General features: G+C 42.3%; 1 protein-coding gene across 2 annotated transcripts; it reads right to left on the bottom strand.

Moving 5' to 3' along the window:
- Positions 1–1789: 1789 nt before the first annotated feature.
- brca2 (BRCA2 DNA repair associated) lies at positions 1790–15785 on the bottom strand. Of its 2 annotated transcripts, XM_034548113.1 has the most exons (27): positions 15632–15785; positions 15185–15283; positions 14727–14948; positions 14509–14572; positions 14155–14198; positions 14028–14056; positions 13801–13912; positions 13654–13709; positions 13068–13158; positions 12262–12927; positions 7732–12132; positions 7369–7467; positions 7211–7280; positions 6622–7124; positions 6355–6545; positions 6075–6262; positions 5768–5938; positions 5082–5454; positions 4839–4994; positions 4601–4748; positions 4415–4527; positions 4125–4323; positions 3878–4037; positions 3635–3780; positions 3295–3551; positions 2523–2666; positions 1790–2434 (listed from the first exon to the last, which is right to left on the bottom strand). In XM_034548113.1, exons 2-27 carry the CDS (start codon positions 15237–15239, stop codon positions 2060–2062), a joined length of 9033 nt encoding a protein of 3010 aa, XP_034404004.1. In that variant the 5' UTR covers positions 15240–15283; positions 15632–15785; the 3' UTR covers positions 1790–2059. The 2 variants fall into 2 exon arrangements, with proteins under 2 accessions (XP_034404004.1, XP_034404003.1); XM_034548112.1 differs by lacking the exons at positions 1790–2434; positions 2523–2666 and having other exon boundaries at positions 3438–3551; positions 3635–3773; positions 3872–4037.
- Between the last annotated feature and the right edge of the window lie 163 nt (positions 15786–15948).

Below are 15948 nucleotides of genomic sequence, written 5' to 3'. Positions count from 1 at the left end.
GAGAGTGCGTCAGCACCCCCAGCTGGACTGGAGTGTGACAAAAGACGGTCATCACCCAAATAAATCCATGATCAAATCAAAATATGAGCTTAATCTTCTACAGAATAATAGATCGTGTTGTTGTTTCATCTCACCCTAATTCTCCTTTTAAAAACAAAAATATTACCGGAAGTTGGCTTGATTATTAGAAGTCAAATATACTTAAGGCAAGGGTTAGTTTAAGGTGTAATACAAGTACGTTGGTGCTATCAACCTTCTAAAGAATCTTACTACAAATGAGAATCGTTTACAGTTTTCTATAATTAAAGTTTTTGGACTGATTTAACACAGTATCAAATTGTTCTGCATTTGGTAATTTTGGAGTGTCATAAATTACTAACTGCGACTATATACAGGTGTGACTCCCTGATCAGGTAAGGCAAGGCAGGTTTATTTGTATAGCACATTTCAACAACAAGGCAACTCAAAGTGCTTCACATGAAACCATTAAAAGCACCAAAAACAGTCATAAAGCAAGTAATAGAATATAAGTTGCAGTGCAGTTAAAGAAATAAAATGCAGTAGTGAGATGCAGAAATTGATTTATATCCTTGAATCTGGTTCAATTAAAGGCAACAGCAAACAGAAAAGTCTTCAATCTGGATTTAAAGGAGCTGAGGGTCTCAGCAGACCTGCAGCTTTCAGGGACCTTGTTCCAGATATGTGGAGCAGAAAAAGTGAACTCTGCTTCTCCATGTTTAGTTCTGACTCTTGGAAAAAAAGTAGACCAGTCCCAGGCCACCTGAAGGGTCGTGATGGTTCATAAGGTAGCAGCAGATCACAAATGTATTTATGCCCTCAACCATTCAGTGCTTTATGAACCAGCAGCAGCAAGTCAATTCTTTGTTGGACAGGAAGCCAGTGCAAAGACCTCAGAACTGGAGTGATGTGATCCACTTTCCTGGTCTGAGTGAGGACTCGAGCTGCAGGGTTCTGAATCAGCTGCAGCTTTCTGATTGACTTTTTACAGAGACCTGTGAACGCACCGTTACAGTAGTCAAGTGTACTGAAGTCCTCTAATCCTTGATATATGGGGTAGCTTCTCAGTACGATAATGTCCATGCATCCTACTGGTCCTCCACTGCTGTACAAACAGGAGACAGGCAGCAGGAAGGGCCTTGGATCCCTGTGAAATCCCAGTTTTGTATTCCACCGTGTGGGTCTGCTGCTATTAGTGCAAATCTAAACATAAACCATAAATTAGCCAATTTATACGATTGCCTCGTTCGAAAAATAGAAAAACTTGTGCTCGCCTCCCTCGTCAAGTACCTTTAACATGAGAGATTCAGGTGCCTCCAGAGGGGGGCAAGCTTCTTGTGATCCCACCAGCTGAGCCCCATGGATGATAGTAGGCTGATTTTGTAATTACCTTGATATGGCTGTTCAGGTTGAGGTCTGAATCCATAACTACACTGGCTTGGTTTGTGGTGTTGGTAGAAATTTCAAGCAGGAAAATGTTTTCAGATTTTTTATAATGTCTTCTAGGCTTCTTTGGTTGATTGAATGAAATTGTGTCCTGATATTTTAATGGATATTTAAAGGAAGAAAGAAATGTACACTTTTATTGATCCTCGTGGGGAAATTCTTCTCTGCATTTGACCCATCCTTAGTTATTAAGGAGCAGTGGGCTGCATTGAAGCTGGGGGTTCAGTGTCTTGCTCAAGGACACTTTGACATGCAACCACTCATCCCCATAAAGATGGGGACAACACATACCCTGAGGCACCGACTGCTGAATTTTGTCCACAAAAAAGGCCTGTTATTTGTCCTCAAACACAGCACACATAGGGGATCATGGAGTTCAACTGCAGGAAGGCAATTCTAAATTTAAGTTTAGAAAAGACAGAAGAGAAGAATTAAGATCAATATCAAGCAATGACAGGATTTTACTTATCTTAAGTGATTTCACCTCTTTAATTTGTCCAGTGGGACAACAAAAACAACCACAAAAATGTTTCAATATGCAGCCTTTACATTTATGTATTTGTACAGTGTTTTAAAAGTGGTAGTGTGCTTGTCATCATACAGTCTTATGCTGATGCAGTAAATCCCCAATGTGCAATGCCTGAGTATCAATCATTGCCAGTTCCTCGTCATTCACCCATTCATCCTCCACCGGTGAATTAACAGGTTTGCGAGCTGGAGTCTGTGCAGTGTTTAAAGTGCTTGGTGTCCCAGACCTCCGAGGGGGGTTGAATGTCTTATTTACACATGGAGAAGCCTCTGAGCCCAGATGGAGGAGAGGTGGTGGAGATGGGATACGAGACAGATAGTCCTGAGCTCTCCTCCTCTTCATACTGCTACGGTCTTTTTCTGTCGAACAGTTTGCTGCAGGAGGTTTCCTGCTGACAGGTGTGAAGGATCCAAGGCTTCGGACCAGTGGTTGAGGAGTCCCCTTCATAGAAAGGACACATTTTTAGTTTTTAATAACTATAAAGTGGTCATAACAGCAAATGCATCGAAGAGCAAGTACATGAACTCACCGTGGTTTTTGTGTCTTGTCTTCTGACCGTTGTAAAAGCTGGGCTTCGTGCTTGCAGAGCTGGAGAGGAGATGGACCTCAGGCCATCAGATCTGACTAAATGTGAAAGCTTCTCTTCAGCAATTAGAAAGAAGTTTTCCTGACTCTGAAAACACAAAATGATATAGTTATGTAGTTTTCACATTTTATTGTTTCCCAACCAAGAAGTGGATAAAAGTAAGACAAGAAAGCTTAAGTTTAAACCCTTATAAACAATCTTTGTCAGATCATTAGTCCATTACATATCTCGGCACATACACCGTACCATTATTCTGTAATATTCCTTATTGTCTTTGCATATGTGCTTTTTAGAATGGTGATCAAAGTAAGTTTGTCTCTTTCCAAGTGTGAAATGAAGGTATGTAATACATGTCAGGTCAGTATAAAAAGGCCACATTGACTTAAACTTTTCCAATTCAGCATATTTTCAACAAATGCATTTCCAACGCGGTTCAGCACTTGTTTTAGCCGTTAGTTAGAATGACACAAATATGTGATATTTGAGACACTTTGCTTTTCCTAGAATCAACATGTTCTTTGATGAAAGTATAGCTCATACAGCTCATGATGAAAGTATAGCTCATAGCATTCTGACAGTGATCTCTTCACAACATGAAGCTCTTTGGCTGTGAGAGCATCAAGGCGTTGAAGAACAATCCTTAATTGAGTGAATGGTAAACACTGGTTTTGAATCATGTCAGCTGCTTTACATATTTGGGATTTTACTACTGTACCTGGACCAGTTTTTTGTTTTGGCTGAGTGATTCCTGTAGATGACCTTCCTTGGGGTTTGTTGAGAAGATGGTCAGATCTCCAGCGTACACAACAGGAGTGGGAGATGTGGACTGACCCCTCAGCTGCAGGTTGCTCAGCGCCAACAGGACACGTGGTTTTACCAACTCCTCCACGCCCGACTGAACAAAGCTGCTGAAACAGCGCACTTTAACAAAGTTGAGTTTCCCATCGGCCACATAAAATGCAGGAGAGAAACCTGTGTTCAAAAGCACGGACAATCAGTTAGTAAACAATATACTTTAGTTATGGCAGAAATTGTTAGAAGGCAAATAAACCTACCCTGTCCATCTACGATACTGATTACATATCCTGTGAGATCAACTTCTCCACACAGCGACTGGAATTCTGGGTTTTGAAGATCCACAGTACGGGTAGAGACCCTCGGTCGAAAACGTGTTGATAACCATTCCTGAGGAGCCTGAATGATATACAAATATTACATATTAGAAACTATATAAATACTGTATCTATAATTCAACATGGACATCGAGTCAAGAGAGTTTGTTTCCACGGTACCTGTAGGACCTGAAACTGGGTTTCTTTGACCCAGTCAGCTGAACAGCTGTGCCACCTCCATGTTTCTTTCCATCCGAAGTGGTGAGATTATAGACTTTGTATCGACAGCCTTCCTTCAGTAAAGACTGGAGATCCGAGGAGGGTCGCCAAAGGTTCAACTGATAAACTAAAAAAGAAAAACACATCATTTTAAACCAGTATTTTGAAAACACAATAGTATATACAGCCCTGGTACATCACAAAAATAACACACCACTGCCGTGTTGGTCCATGGAGTCAGCAACACAGAGTCTCCACACAGGTGTAACGTCTCGCTTGGGACAGCTACCTTCGCTGTCCTCTGCGCTTTCTAAAGCTCGTCGGTAGCGATCCTGCAGTTCAGCCTGCCTCTTCTCCATCAGAGAACGCCTGTAGGTGCCGAGAGTCTCCAACTGCTGTTCACTCAGATGAGCCTTGGACATGCAAGTAAAATAGGTGCGCAATTCAAAGCTTGGCTCATAAGAGATATTAAGTGGACAATCCGTGAAGTACATTTCATCTCACCTCGAGGTAAGCTGGGTCGTCCCCCACTGCTTCATAGAGCTCCTCTCCAGCTTGAAGACTTGCGATACCCTGACGACTGACTGTCCGCCTTCTACGTTGAGGTTTGTTATCACCTGAAGATAATAATTCTGTTGAAACTAATTTCATTTCAGCCTGTACCCAAGACGATGAAATCCCAATTCCTACCTTTGTCCTCCTTTTCAAATGCGTCTTGAATCTTGGCGAATAGGATCTCCATAGCTTTTTGTTTGTGGCAGTTGTATCGCCTCGCCTCCTTCTCTTCTGCACGAACAGATCGGAAGACAACGCCTGCGTCTGGTTTCCTCTCCATCCACTGCACAATGGGACATGCATACAGTTAAAGGGGCCATGATGAACTTCCACGTGTAACAGTAACAATATATCAATGCAAGACTAAACCCACCTGTAAGGGGTAGCTTCTCAGTACGATAATGTCCACGCATCCTACTGGTCCTCCACTGCTGTACAAACAGGAGACAGGCAGCAGGAAGGGCCTTGGATCCCTGTGAAATCCCAGTTTTGTATTCCACCGTGTGGGTCTGCTGCTATTAGTGCAAATCTAAACATAAACCATAAATTAGCCAATTTATACGATTGCCTCGTTCGAAAAGTAGAAAAACTTGTGCTCGCCTCCCTCGTAAAGTACCTTTAACATGAGAGATTCAGGTGCCTCCAGAGGGGGGCAAGCTTCTTGTGATCCCACCAGCTGAGCACCATGGATGATCAATTTGCCACCGACAGCCACTCGACCGGTGTGAAGCATGGCGGTGAGAGGTTCATCCAGCTGGGCTTTAATGGCGTACCAGCCGTCTGTCAGCCACACAACTGCAGATGGACTTTCTACCTTGGCATCGGCACCTTGTGGAGTCTTGGTGTCGTTGAAGCTCTGTCTGTTTGGGGAGTGACCCCTGGAGACGACCCCGCAGACACAGAGGACCAGCGTTTTGGCTGCCGTGTCGTCCTTTTCCGTGATCTTTCTCAGAGCCGGCCTACGGCTGTGGTCCACCTCAACATCATACCTGACTCAAAAGGAATTTAGTCAAAATTACATTTCAAGATGTAAACATTTAATACATATTGGATTATCTTGATTGTATGAATACAAAATAATAAAATAATATTTAGCAGAATTTTTTTTTATTCAACGCTTATAAAATGTAATTATTAAGCCTTTGAATCCTTCACAAAATGGCATTCGGCTATGTTTTATACTATTGTTAGTTCAGGGATATATTTACACATATTGGGTAACAAGATGTGTGGAAGCACATGAGAACATTTACTTCATCAACAGAAATATATTGACCTAAAATGCGCTGCAATCCTACCTACCTGTACTTCAGCTGCAGGAGAACCTGCTCTGGGGTGAGACAGAGGCCGCCCATTGTTTCTGGAAATGATCTTTCCATGGACGCCTGCTTCCACACAACCCATCGGTAGTGATTGTATACCCAAGCCTCACTGATCAGTTTAGGATCCACACCTGGGGTGTCACATAATGCTCTGTGGACAGTTCATAAAAAGATGATATTCAGAACAATCAGCTTGCAATTGAATACACCAAAACGCACCTCGTATCACAGAAATTAGGCTCAACATTACAAAGCCGGATTTATACTCAACCAAAAATCAATAATACCTAAGAAACTCTTCTTTCCCTGCAGTCCCATCCTTGCTGGGGATCAGCCATCCTCCGTCAGCAAGCTGAACGCCACCTCCGTCGAGAAAAGCTTCCTGTTTGATGAACTGCTTCAAATGGAAGCGAAACGATTCTGCTGTCTCACTGGAGATCTCACACACATGCTGGTGAACTCCGTGTCCGTACAGCTGAAGAACAAGAACAAAGCTTTGTACGTGACAGTGATCTCATTTTGAACCAAATACAACATAATCTACCGACAACACTGTTCTGGCCTTGCCTGTTTGGGGGTGTATCTTGCAGGAGGCCTTCCATTTACTGCAGCCTTTAATGGTATCCTTGTCGCTCCTGAGCTTTTGGTGAGAAACAAACTCCCCGGGAAAGGTCGAATGGTCAGGCGCTTCTTTTTCCTGATTCTCATATCTTGCATATCTCGTGCCAGCTCTACATTATGAAGATTCTGAAATATGTCTGTGGACCATAAACACATCATCAGTTTATGCAGGGTTATTTACAATGCCGATTTTGTCCAAAAAGCTTACTGCACCTTGGCTTCTGGACAATGTGTCCTCCATATGTGATGTCTCTGCAGCAGAGCCCTCTGATCCACAGCCAACCGGCAGGTTTTTACTATTTATCAGATTATCATTTGTATTGTGGGCCAAGGCCACCGTCTCAATGTCTTCTTTGCTTTTATCAGCAGTTAATTCTGAAGTGCTTTGTTTTTTGTGTGTGGGTGGTACATAAGGGTTTCTGTTAAAGGGCATTACAAAGAGATGGTGGTGTTTATCCTCCTTCTCCTCCACCTGTGGTTTAGCAGAGCTCTCCCGGACAAAAGGTCTTTGTTTTTTGAAAGGAGGAACAAAAGCAGAAGGTGTTCTTATGTTGTCCTTGAGCATTGTGTTCCTGCGACTCTCCGTCTTTGTATTTGTGAGGAAAGGAGGAACAAACGCTGGCTTCCCGGAGTGTGCTGATCGGTTTTCTTCTGGGGTTGAGTATTGTGTTGGTGTTGTATCTTGTAATCTGGTTTCCACATACATTTTTCCATTGCTGCAACATAAAACAATTTGTCACAAAGAGCTGAAAACAAGTGTCAGCTGCTTGAAAACATGGCCAAGAAAACACAGGCAACTTACGCGTGTGGCCTCGTGATGTTTGGATGGAGAGAGACGCTGTACTTAAAAATCCTTCTGTCTTTCATCACACCTTCATTAAGAAGAAAAATACAGTTCAATTAACTTACAAGACAAAATTTGTATTCTTGAGCCAACGCGTTACAGTGCTAGTGATTTACCATTTGGACAACTCTTTTCCGGATGGAGTGTTGAACTTCTGGGACCATGAACAGTTCTGTCGAATTCTTCCAGTAATCGTCTTTTCAGGGGAGGCTGACCTACAATATTTCACAACAGTAAGGAAACCAATAATGGTTAACAGTCCCGCTTGTAACAGAGCATTGCATCTTACGGTTAGCAATATACAAGCCTTAACCTTCATCTCAAAACAATGGTTTATTTGAAATGTGGGAACTATATATTTCAATTTGAATATCCATTTAAAACGGCAGTGAAATGACTTTGTTAGCAAATAATTCAGATTTAATAAGATTAACAAAAACACGTTTTACTACTTTAATGTCAGAGTAATAAACACTTACCAGCCATATCTGGGTCCTCGATCAATCTTTTCTCTGTCCCTTGTCGTTTCGCTACAGATCTGTGGCTGGCATTTTCTAAAGTCATTGAGAGACTTTGGCCAGCTAGACCTTCGTCCTCTAACAAAGCCTTGGTGCAGTCCAGAGCTTCCTGGGCGAACAACTTCTGCTGGGTTTCAGTGCAGCCGCTTAGGTTAAGTGACTGGAAGTTCAGAACTGAAGACATCTGTGGCCTTTTGACCTTTGATCCCTCTCTGCTGCTGGTCTGCTGTATTTTATAGTCCAACACACGTGACACTAGGCCGTCATGGAGGTTGCCCGATACTGCTGGGGTCATTTGGCCTTCTTTTACACTAAATGCATCTGCATGGGCCTGGTCTTCGATAGAAATGCACCTGGGTACACTTTGACTTTGAGGAGATTCATTTTCAACTACCCAAGGGGCACTAAACATGTCCATGTCACCGCCTGTGGTGGGATTACAAGGTGTTTTCACACCTTTCACTATTGATGGATCTGATTTACAGATGTCATGTGGGATTGTTGAGTTTGAATCATGACATTCAGCAAATTCTGTCAAAAGGTTTTTTGCTTCCAACAGATTTTTCTTTGACACGTGGACTTTTGCTCCCCCTGCCGTTGTGAAACCACAATGTATTTTCTCTGTAACTTCAGCCTCGTCTTGTGTCTTGCCGCTGTCCCTTGTGTCTGTAACAGCTGGGATCTCTGCATTGAACCTGATGTCACTGAAGAGAGCTTTGGCCTTCTGGAGGGCCTCAGATGAAAATGCTACTCGCTTCCCACTGGCTGCCAGAAATCCACTATTCCTGGGTGTTGGACCAGGAACTGGCATTTTGGAATGGGTTGGTTTTACAAAGATTGTATTCTCAACTTCATCACACTCACTGAACAGAGTTTTTGCTTTCTTTAGGGCTGCAGATGAAATAGCCACTCCGTTGCCACTGGCAGTCTGAAATCCACCATTCTGTGTGGGAAAAGTGCTTTCTTTATGTTTAAGTGGTTTGTTTGAGTCCTCGAATGTAGCACTTTCATTCAATAGAGACTTTGCTTTTGTCATTGCGTCATCAGACACAGACACCTTTTTCCCGCTGGCTGTACTGAACCCTTTGCTCAATTCATTCATGGTGGGGGAACTAATGTTCTTTGATGTTGTGCACGACAGGGGAGGAGGAGTCTTTGTCATCAAAGATGGGTTTCCATGTAGAGCAGCTGCATTGGAAACATCCAATGTCTTCTTAAAAGCACCTTTGTGAATCTCTACATCAGGATGCAGCATTCTTTCATGGTTTTCAACTAACCCCATGCTCACATTTTCAAACTCAGCATGTCCCCTTGCAAGCTCTTCAGAGATGTTTATTTTCAACCTCTGGTCTACTTTACATCTTAAAAGGTTTTTCTTCTCGCTGCCTCTTCCGCAGCCAGGTGCTATACCTTTCTTCTGTTTTACTGACATGCCATTGTTATCATCCATAATGTCACAGTCCTTGAAGTAAGCATCCGCTTCTTGCATTGCTTCTGCTGAAATAGAACTGTCATCGAATTCTGTCAAAAGGTTTTTTGCTTCCAACAGATTTTTCTTTGACACGTGGACTTTTGCTCCCCCTGCCGTTGTGAAACCACAATGTATTTTCTCTGTAACTTCAGCCTCGTCTTGTGTCTTGCCGCTGTCCCTTGTGTCTGTAACAGTTGGGATCTCTGCATTGAACCTGATGTCACTGAAGAGAGCTTTGGCCTTCTGGAGGACCTCAGATGAAAATGCTACTCGCTTCCCACTGGCTGCCAGAAATCCACTATTCCTGGGTGTTGGACCAGGAACTGGCATTTCGGAAAGGGTTGGTTTTACAAAGATTGTATTCTCAACTTCATCACATTCAATCAACAACATCTTTGCTTTCTTGAGAGCTGTGGATGAAATGGCCACCCCTTTGCCACTGGCAGTCTGAAATCCACCACTTTTAGGTGGTGAAACTTGAATTGGATTGCAGAGATGGACGCTTCTTAAAGCATCCCCTTTTCTTTTATGTTGCTTGTTTGCATCCCCAGGTGTAGGAAGTTCATTCAAGAGATGCTCCCCTTTTTTAAGCGCATCAGCTGACATCAACGCTTTGTTCCCACTGGCTGAACAAAATCCACCACCATTGCTCAATTCATGGTTGGCAGAGGAGCCAATATTCTTTGATGATGTGCATGAGAGAGATGAAAGTGCCGTTGCAGGCGAATACGGGTTTCCACGGAAAAAGGCATCATTTGTTCTGGTTGTTTTTGTAAAACCCAAATTGTGTGTCTCCTCGTTATGCTGGACAACCTCTGTTTGCCGCGCAGCTGGTCCTGCATTCACATTTTCAAACTCACCGAGTGGTTCTTTAGACCAGTTTACTTTCATCCCTTGAACTTCACATTTTGGAAGGCTTTCCTCATGACTGACACTTCCAGACAAGGCTTCTATGCTCCGTTTGCAAGCGTTACTGTCTATTGCGTCACAGTCCCCGAAGAGCGCCTCGGCCTCTTGCATAGCTTTTGCTGAAACAGAAATCCCTTTTCCACTGGCCATCTGGAACCCACTTTGACACGCGGCTGTGTCCCTTTTGCAGTTTATCAAACTTTTTGCAGCCTCTCCATCTCGAATGCATGTGACCTGCCTGTTTGTGTTGGAAAAATAGGCCTGACCCTGCCCCTCAGTATCATCACCACAAGCTGTGAATGAAGAATGATCCTCTTTATGATGCAGAAAGTTATTAGTGGGATTATCCACACTGCGCCTAAACTGTCTTTTAGTATCAGTTTTGCTGCTTTGCTTGTCCGGTGATGTTTGACTCGTCACAACATTCTCCTCCAAACCGGCAAACAAAGCTTTAGCTTTGCTCAGACACTTTTTCGAAACTCTTAAAACGTTTCCTCCTGCTGTCTTAAATCCCACCCCAAGCATTAGAGGAATTTTGTTCTGCAGCTCGTGCCCAACTCCGTCAAGATTTTTGGGTTCAGCTGACATAACACTACTACTGCCTTCGGAGATGTGCTTTGAAGAGGTAGACGACTCTTCAGGAGAGGAATTTTCTTTTTTCACTGCGCTTGACAATGACAATCCTGTGGAAATGTGTGTGCCGTCAGTTGTTTCACAGTTTGTTTTACCATCTGAAATGGAGGTCATTTTGTCCGGCTTCACAATTGCTGCCAGGTGCTTTTCAGCCTCTGAACTAAAACTGTCATCAAAATTGATACCCGAAAGAAATTCTGGGTCAAGTTCTTTGTGAACTTTCAGGGGAGAGGCGGCATTATCTTGACAGTTTTGTTTCGGCATTTCAGTTTTAAACTGTGTGAATTCAAACTGGCTATCTGCTTCTTCCAAGAGAGTGCACAGCTCAGTCACATCAGCTTTTTGTGAAACTGTTAACTGGCAACGCATATCCTCATTTGTTTCACTCAAAGGAAATGACTGGTTTGAGTTAGTGGTTGGATTTTTCATTGATCCATGACTCACACGCCTTTCAACTTTAGTATCGTGGGCACATTTGGTGCGCTGGTCACTGGAAGTTCTTTCCCCTTCAGTCTCAGCAAAGAGATGTTTTGCTCTTTCCAGGTTGGATGAAGAAATGTGTATACCCTTATTTGAAGCGGTTGTGAATCTTGAAGGATGCGATACTGTCTTCTCTGGCAGATTGCCACAAGCTTGACCATTAAGTGAAAGGCAATTAATGTTATCCACAGCTTCTTTTGCACTGCTGGGCCGTTGTGCTGATGTGCTCTCTCTGTGCAGCTCACTCTCCCTGCCAGGGCCCAGTGTCTGGCTTTCCCCGATTGCACTGGACCACTTGGCATCTGTTTTGGATACTTGTAAAATATCATCCAAAAAGGCTTTTCCATTCCCTTTATTTATAGATGTGGCAGGAGTGGCTCTTTGTTTATCGGTCAACTGTAGACCATTCATCTCTGAGCTGGGGAGAACAAACGATGGTGCAGTCCCATTAGCGCTATCTGCAACAGCAGACTGGAATCCACTGTCACTTATTGTTCCCTCATTGATTGGGTTATTTTGATGAGCGGTAGAAACCTGTCTTCTGTCACTGATGCCATCGTAATGGTGACGGTTTGCTTGCATTGCTTTCTGCTTAGCTCGTTTCACGGCTGACAGACAAGTTGACGGAGAGAAGCCGATTCCAGGAGTATCCTCTGCTACTTTACTCAGTTTACAGGGGTCGGACATTTGACTGAAATCTTGCTCAAAATCTTTGCAAAGCTGCGACATGTCAAGATCCTGGACTTTTGGTTGTACAGAAGGACGCAGATTTACGTCAACAAGATTTCCCTGTTTCCCCTCATTCGTCCCGACACTGCAACGGTCTGCTTCATCTTGGGCTTTCAACTGCTTCACTTTAACTTCTTGTCCTGAAAAAGCATCATAATAAAAAAAAATAAAAAAAAGTTAAATTCAGTTATTGTGGAGAAGAGGCTTTCATCAAGTTAATACAGAATCGATTATCACATTACACATAACATGCATTAAGAATGCGTTACCAGAATCTGGAACTGGTGATGAGTCCATCCTCCGACACTCTGTTTCTTTTCCTTGAACTTGCAGTTTTGGGGTCTCAACAGTGTAAACAAATGTTCTCTTTTTCTTGGTAAATCCAGAGTCTGTGTGTCTCATACGTGGCCTGACTATTAGCTGGCCAGTGTCAGAGTCATGGTGCAGTTGTTCTGTTGAAATAGTGTTTTCTACTTGTACAGCAAGACTATTATTATGGCAAGAAGAATTCACAGTATAAGATGGGAGTTCAGATAAACTCAACGGAGACCACTGGGTGATTCCACTATCTACAGTTTTCACCGGTGGGGGTGAGGGAAGCCTGCCAGGTTCCTGATCAACTGTTCTCTGGTCACTGGATGCAGCATTGTTTGTTAATGTGACGTCCACAGAGCTGCAGCCATCTTCTGTTAAAAAGCTATGCTTTCTTTTGATTCTGTCAGTTTTCACTTTCCTCAGCGCTGAGCTACTGTTGGTGAAAAATATAGAGAGAACATGTTCAGCTCCATCAAGAACACCTGCTACTGTTCTGCGAATTTCTCCATCCTCAATAGCATCTGGTAGTGTCTGTTTCCAAACAAGGTCACTCTGATTCAGGGAACTCTGGGGGGAGTCGTGGGACTCTAGATGCTGAACCGCCTCAGGGGAACCAACGCCTGTTGATGACAGACAAGCAATAAGTATAATGTTGCATTATGCATCTAAAGTCTGTGCAATGGAAGATATTTTGCAATTCATATTCAGAGCTACTGTACCATCTTGGATATAGGCACAATGCAATGAAAAAGCACCGTACCTTGGTGGACGGTAGTTACGTCTTTGTTTTTGAGTGACACCACTCCAACTCTGGATGCATTTGAAAGAGAGGGGAACAGCTTCCGTACAAACTGAGAGACAAAAACAGAAGCAATGTTAATTGTGACACCGGCTTATTCCCTATGTTTACTGTACACTGGGAAGAAGATCTGGAGCCTCCAATTTAGAGTTAGAGTAACAAGTAAATGACTCCTATCTCTGTAGTTTAGGTGGGATGTGGGATGGGGGACGGGTTACATTTCGGAGGCCAGATATGCGTCTGTGTGTGCTATGATGTAGTTTTCCTGTGCATGTGCATGTTGGGATGTTTTTGTATACAACTTGAATAATTGGTTGAGTTATAAAAATATAAAATACATAAATTAAAGTGAACATCTTTTCTTCATCTTGATCCCTTATCTATTAACATGTCTTATGATATGAGGTGAATCATTTGTAGTGTCAATATATTCTATCTTTTGCAAATCATGAAATATAGAATAAGCGGAATTCTAACTGTATTATTTCTCCTTCTATAAATTGGAGAGATATATCTCTTGCATGTTTGGGCTGGACCGAGTACTCACCACAACATTTTTGTCTGCAGAAAGACTCACTGGACAGGGACTCTCGTCACTTTTAGCTATAACATTGAGAAGACACAATTATTTAACAATTCACATATCTCGATTTCAAAAGCGAACAAACAACAACCAGCGGTGTCATTTGCTTACACAAAATTAGGGTGGATGGTACGGCTGGTGGGGTATTCAGAGAACTGGTCCATGACATATCAGGATGAAGCTGGGCTCCGAGACTTTCAGATATTTTCTTGTCATAGCTGAACTGTATCATTAAAAAAACAAAGAGGGGACACCTTAATGTTATCCATTTCTCCACATTCACATGCTGACATGTGATGAAAAAAAGCTAACACCACTGTTAGGTTCAATACACTTACTGGGTATTTGTGTGGGGTGTGAAGCATATCTGTACATGTGACAAAAGCAAACAAATTAACCAGAGATTACAACTTTTTTTCCAAAGAAAATTCAAACCAATGAAATAAAGATAAATGTACTTCTCACCAAAACGGTCCTGATGGAAACCTCCGTTATTTGCACCTGGGATTCTATAAAGACCACAATAGAAATCACAAACTGCCAACAGCAATGACAATACAAGTAACTTTGGCAAAATTACTTTCATCTTTATCATTACTTTTTACCTCCATAGATACTGAATTAACAATATATGGGAATATATTTTAGTTGTGAAAATAGTTTGAGTATTTTCTCAAAGAACAATTATTTACTATTGAGAGATATATAAAGCAATATTTGCTCCTTTTTTTGCTTCAGAATGTCTAATGACTTTGAAATAATAACTATTTAAACACATATATAGCAGAGACAGTCAAGTCTCTGAGTTGTTGCACTCACCCCTCTTTTGACATCTGGAACAAGCATGGACTTTCGGTGGTCGTCCATGGCAATGTTTCTTTGTCTAAGTGTTACCACAGAGAAACATTATTTTTAGATGTAAATTCAAAAAGGTTTCTCAATGCAGACACATGTAGATTACTACAATTTACAACAATTCATAATGTCCCATGCAGACATCCATATTTGTGTTTCTTAGGATGAGTGCATGTATTAACCAGTGAACGACTGCTCCTCCTCAGTTTCAGGTGACACAACTCGATGCTGCCTGAAGACTTTGGGGGTTGAGAACAGCTGACTGTCTACTGCAGTTTTGTCAAGAGGTGCTTTAAAGTTTGCCTCTTGGTTCCCACACAGGTCATCTTGATCAGAGACATTTCCCTCAGCGAACATTTGAGATGTCAGTGCCTCAAACCAGTCGGGATCCAAGGGTCCCAGCGCTATATGAGAACATGAATAATGATAGAAAGAAGAGTAATGAGAACACAGCCGCCTCCATTCAGAACAGTTGTGATTCCACAATAAGCACCATTATCTGATTATGCTGCTGGATTTAGACATACACAGGAATTAGACACAACATCTGTACAATGCAATGCGTTGAAACAGTCTTGCAACATGGACACTCTTTGTGTAGCTAGTATGTTTGATTGTGACGAAAACAGAGACGTCTTACCTTTCCAGATGCCATCTTTATATGTCTCGTACATGTTTTTAGAGGTCAAATCCATTACAGGTGATTTAAGTAACCCTTCAACCTTGTTATGTGGCACACCTGAGGAGACACATGTGAGACTTATCTCAGTCCACGTTAGTTAGCGTCCATCTGGAAGATGCGATACATTCCTCGGGGTAGCTAGCTGCTCTGTTAATCAACTAGCTTACGTTAACGTCAGGGAACTCAACTTGATATTAACAACACACATTGTAACGTTTACTAACGTTGCATTCACAGCCATAGCAAATGTTATAGCTGATTGCCAATGCCTAGAAAACACCCAGCTAGCTTATCGCATCACGAAGGTTAACTTACATCGACTGCTAATGTCACACTTTCACAAAAAGAAACCAGACAGCAAAAATAGATGTAACTACTTTTGAAGCGAACGTAATTCTAATTTACCATGGCGGCGTAGTGTTGACTTTCATGTGTCAATGTCGTGAACTCTTGACAACATGTTGACGACAATCCACAAAACCACGATATCAAATGATAAAGAAGTTGTAATAACAGTCAATCTGCTAGCTAACTAGTTTGCCCTGCTGAGAAAACAAACCTCGCGCGCCGGACACCGGAACTCAAGTCTAATTTCAAAATAAGAGTCCAGTTTAAATTACACTATGGAAAAATTTCACTAAGTCTGATTTTACATGATTTTAAAACAATAGGGGGCTTATTTCATGGATATCAGGAAGTTTTGTAACAATGGGTGGTGATTA

Source organism: Cyclopterus lumpus, chromosome 13 (assembly GCF_009769545.1).
Source record: "Cyclopterus lumpus isolate fCycLum1 chromosome 13, fCycLum1.pri, whole genome shotgun sequence".
NCBI classification, from domain to species: Eukaryota; Metazoa; Chordata; class Actinopteri; order Perciformes; family Cyclopteridae; genus Cyclopterus; species Cyclopterus lumpus.
The sequence above is the reverse complement of the archived record's forward strand: the minus strand, read 5'-3'. Positions and strand labels throughout refer to the sequence as shown.

What these genes read in the sequence shown, in the direction of transcription:
- brca2 (XM_034548113.1), bottom strand. Translation starts at nt 15,239, where the DNA reads ATGGATTTGACCTCTAAAAACATGTACGAGACATATAAAGATGGCATC. An exon ending in ACACCCCACACAAATACCCA is followed by an intron (nt 13,913 to 14,027) that starts GTAAGTGTATTG and finishes TTAATGATACAG; the next exon opens with TTCAGCTATGACAAGAAAAT. An exon ending in CTCCTGCAGCTGAAGTACAG is followed by an intron (nt 5,455 to 5,767) that starts GTAGGTAGGATT and finishes CTTTTGAGTCAG; the next exon opens with GTATGATGTTGAGGTGGACC.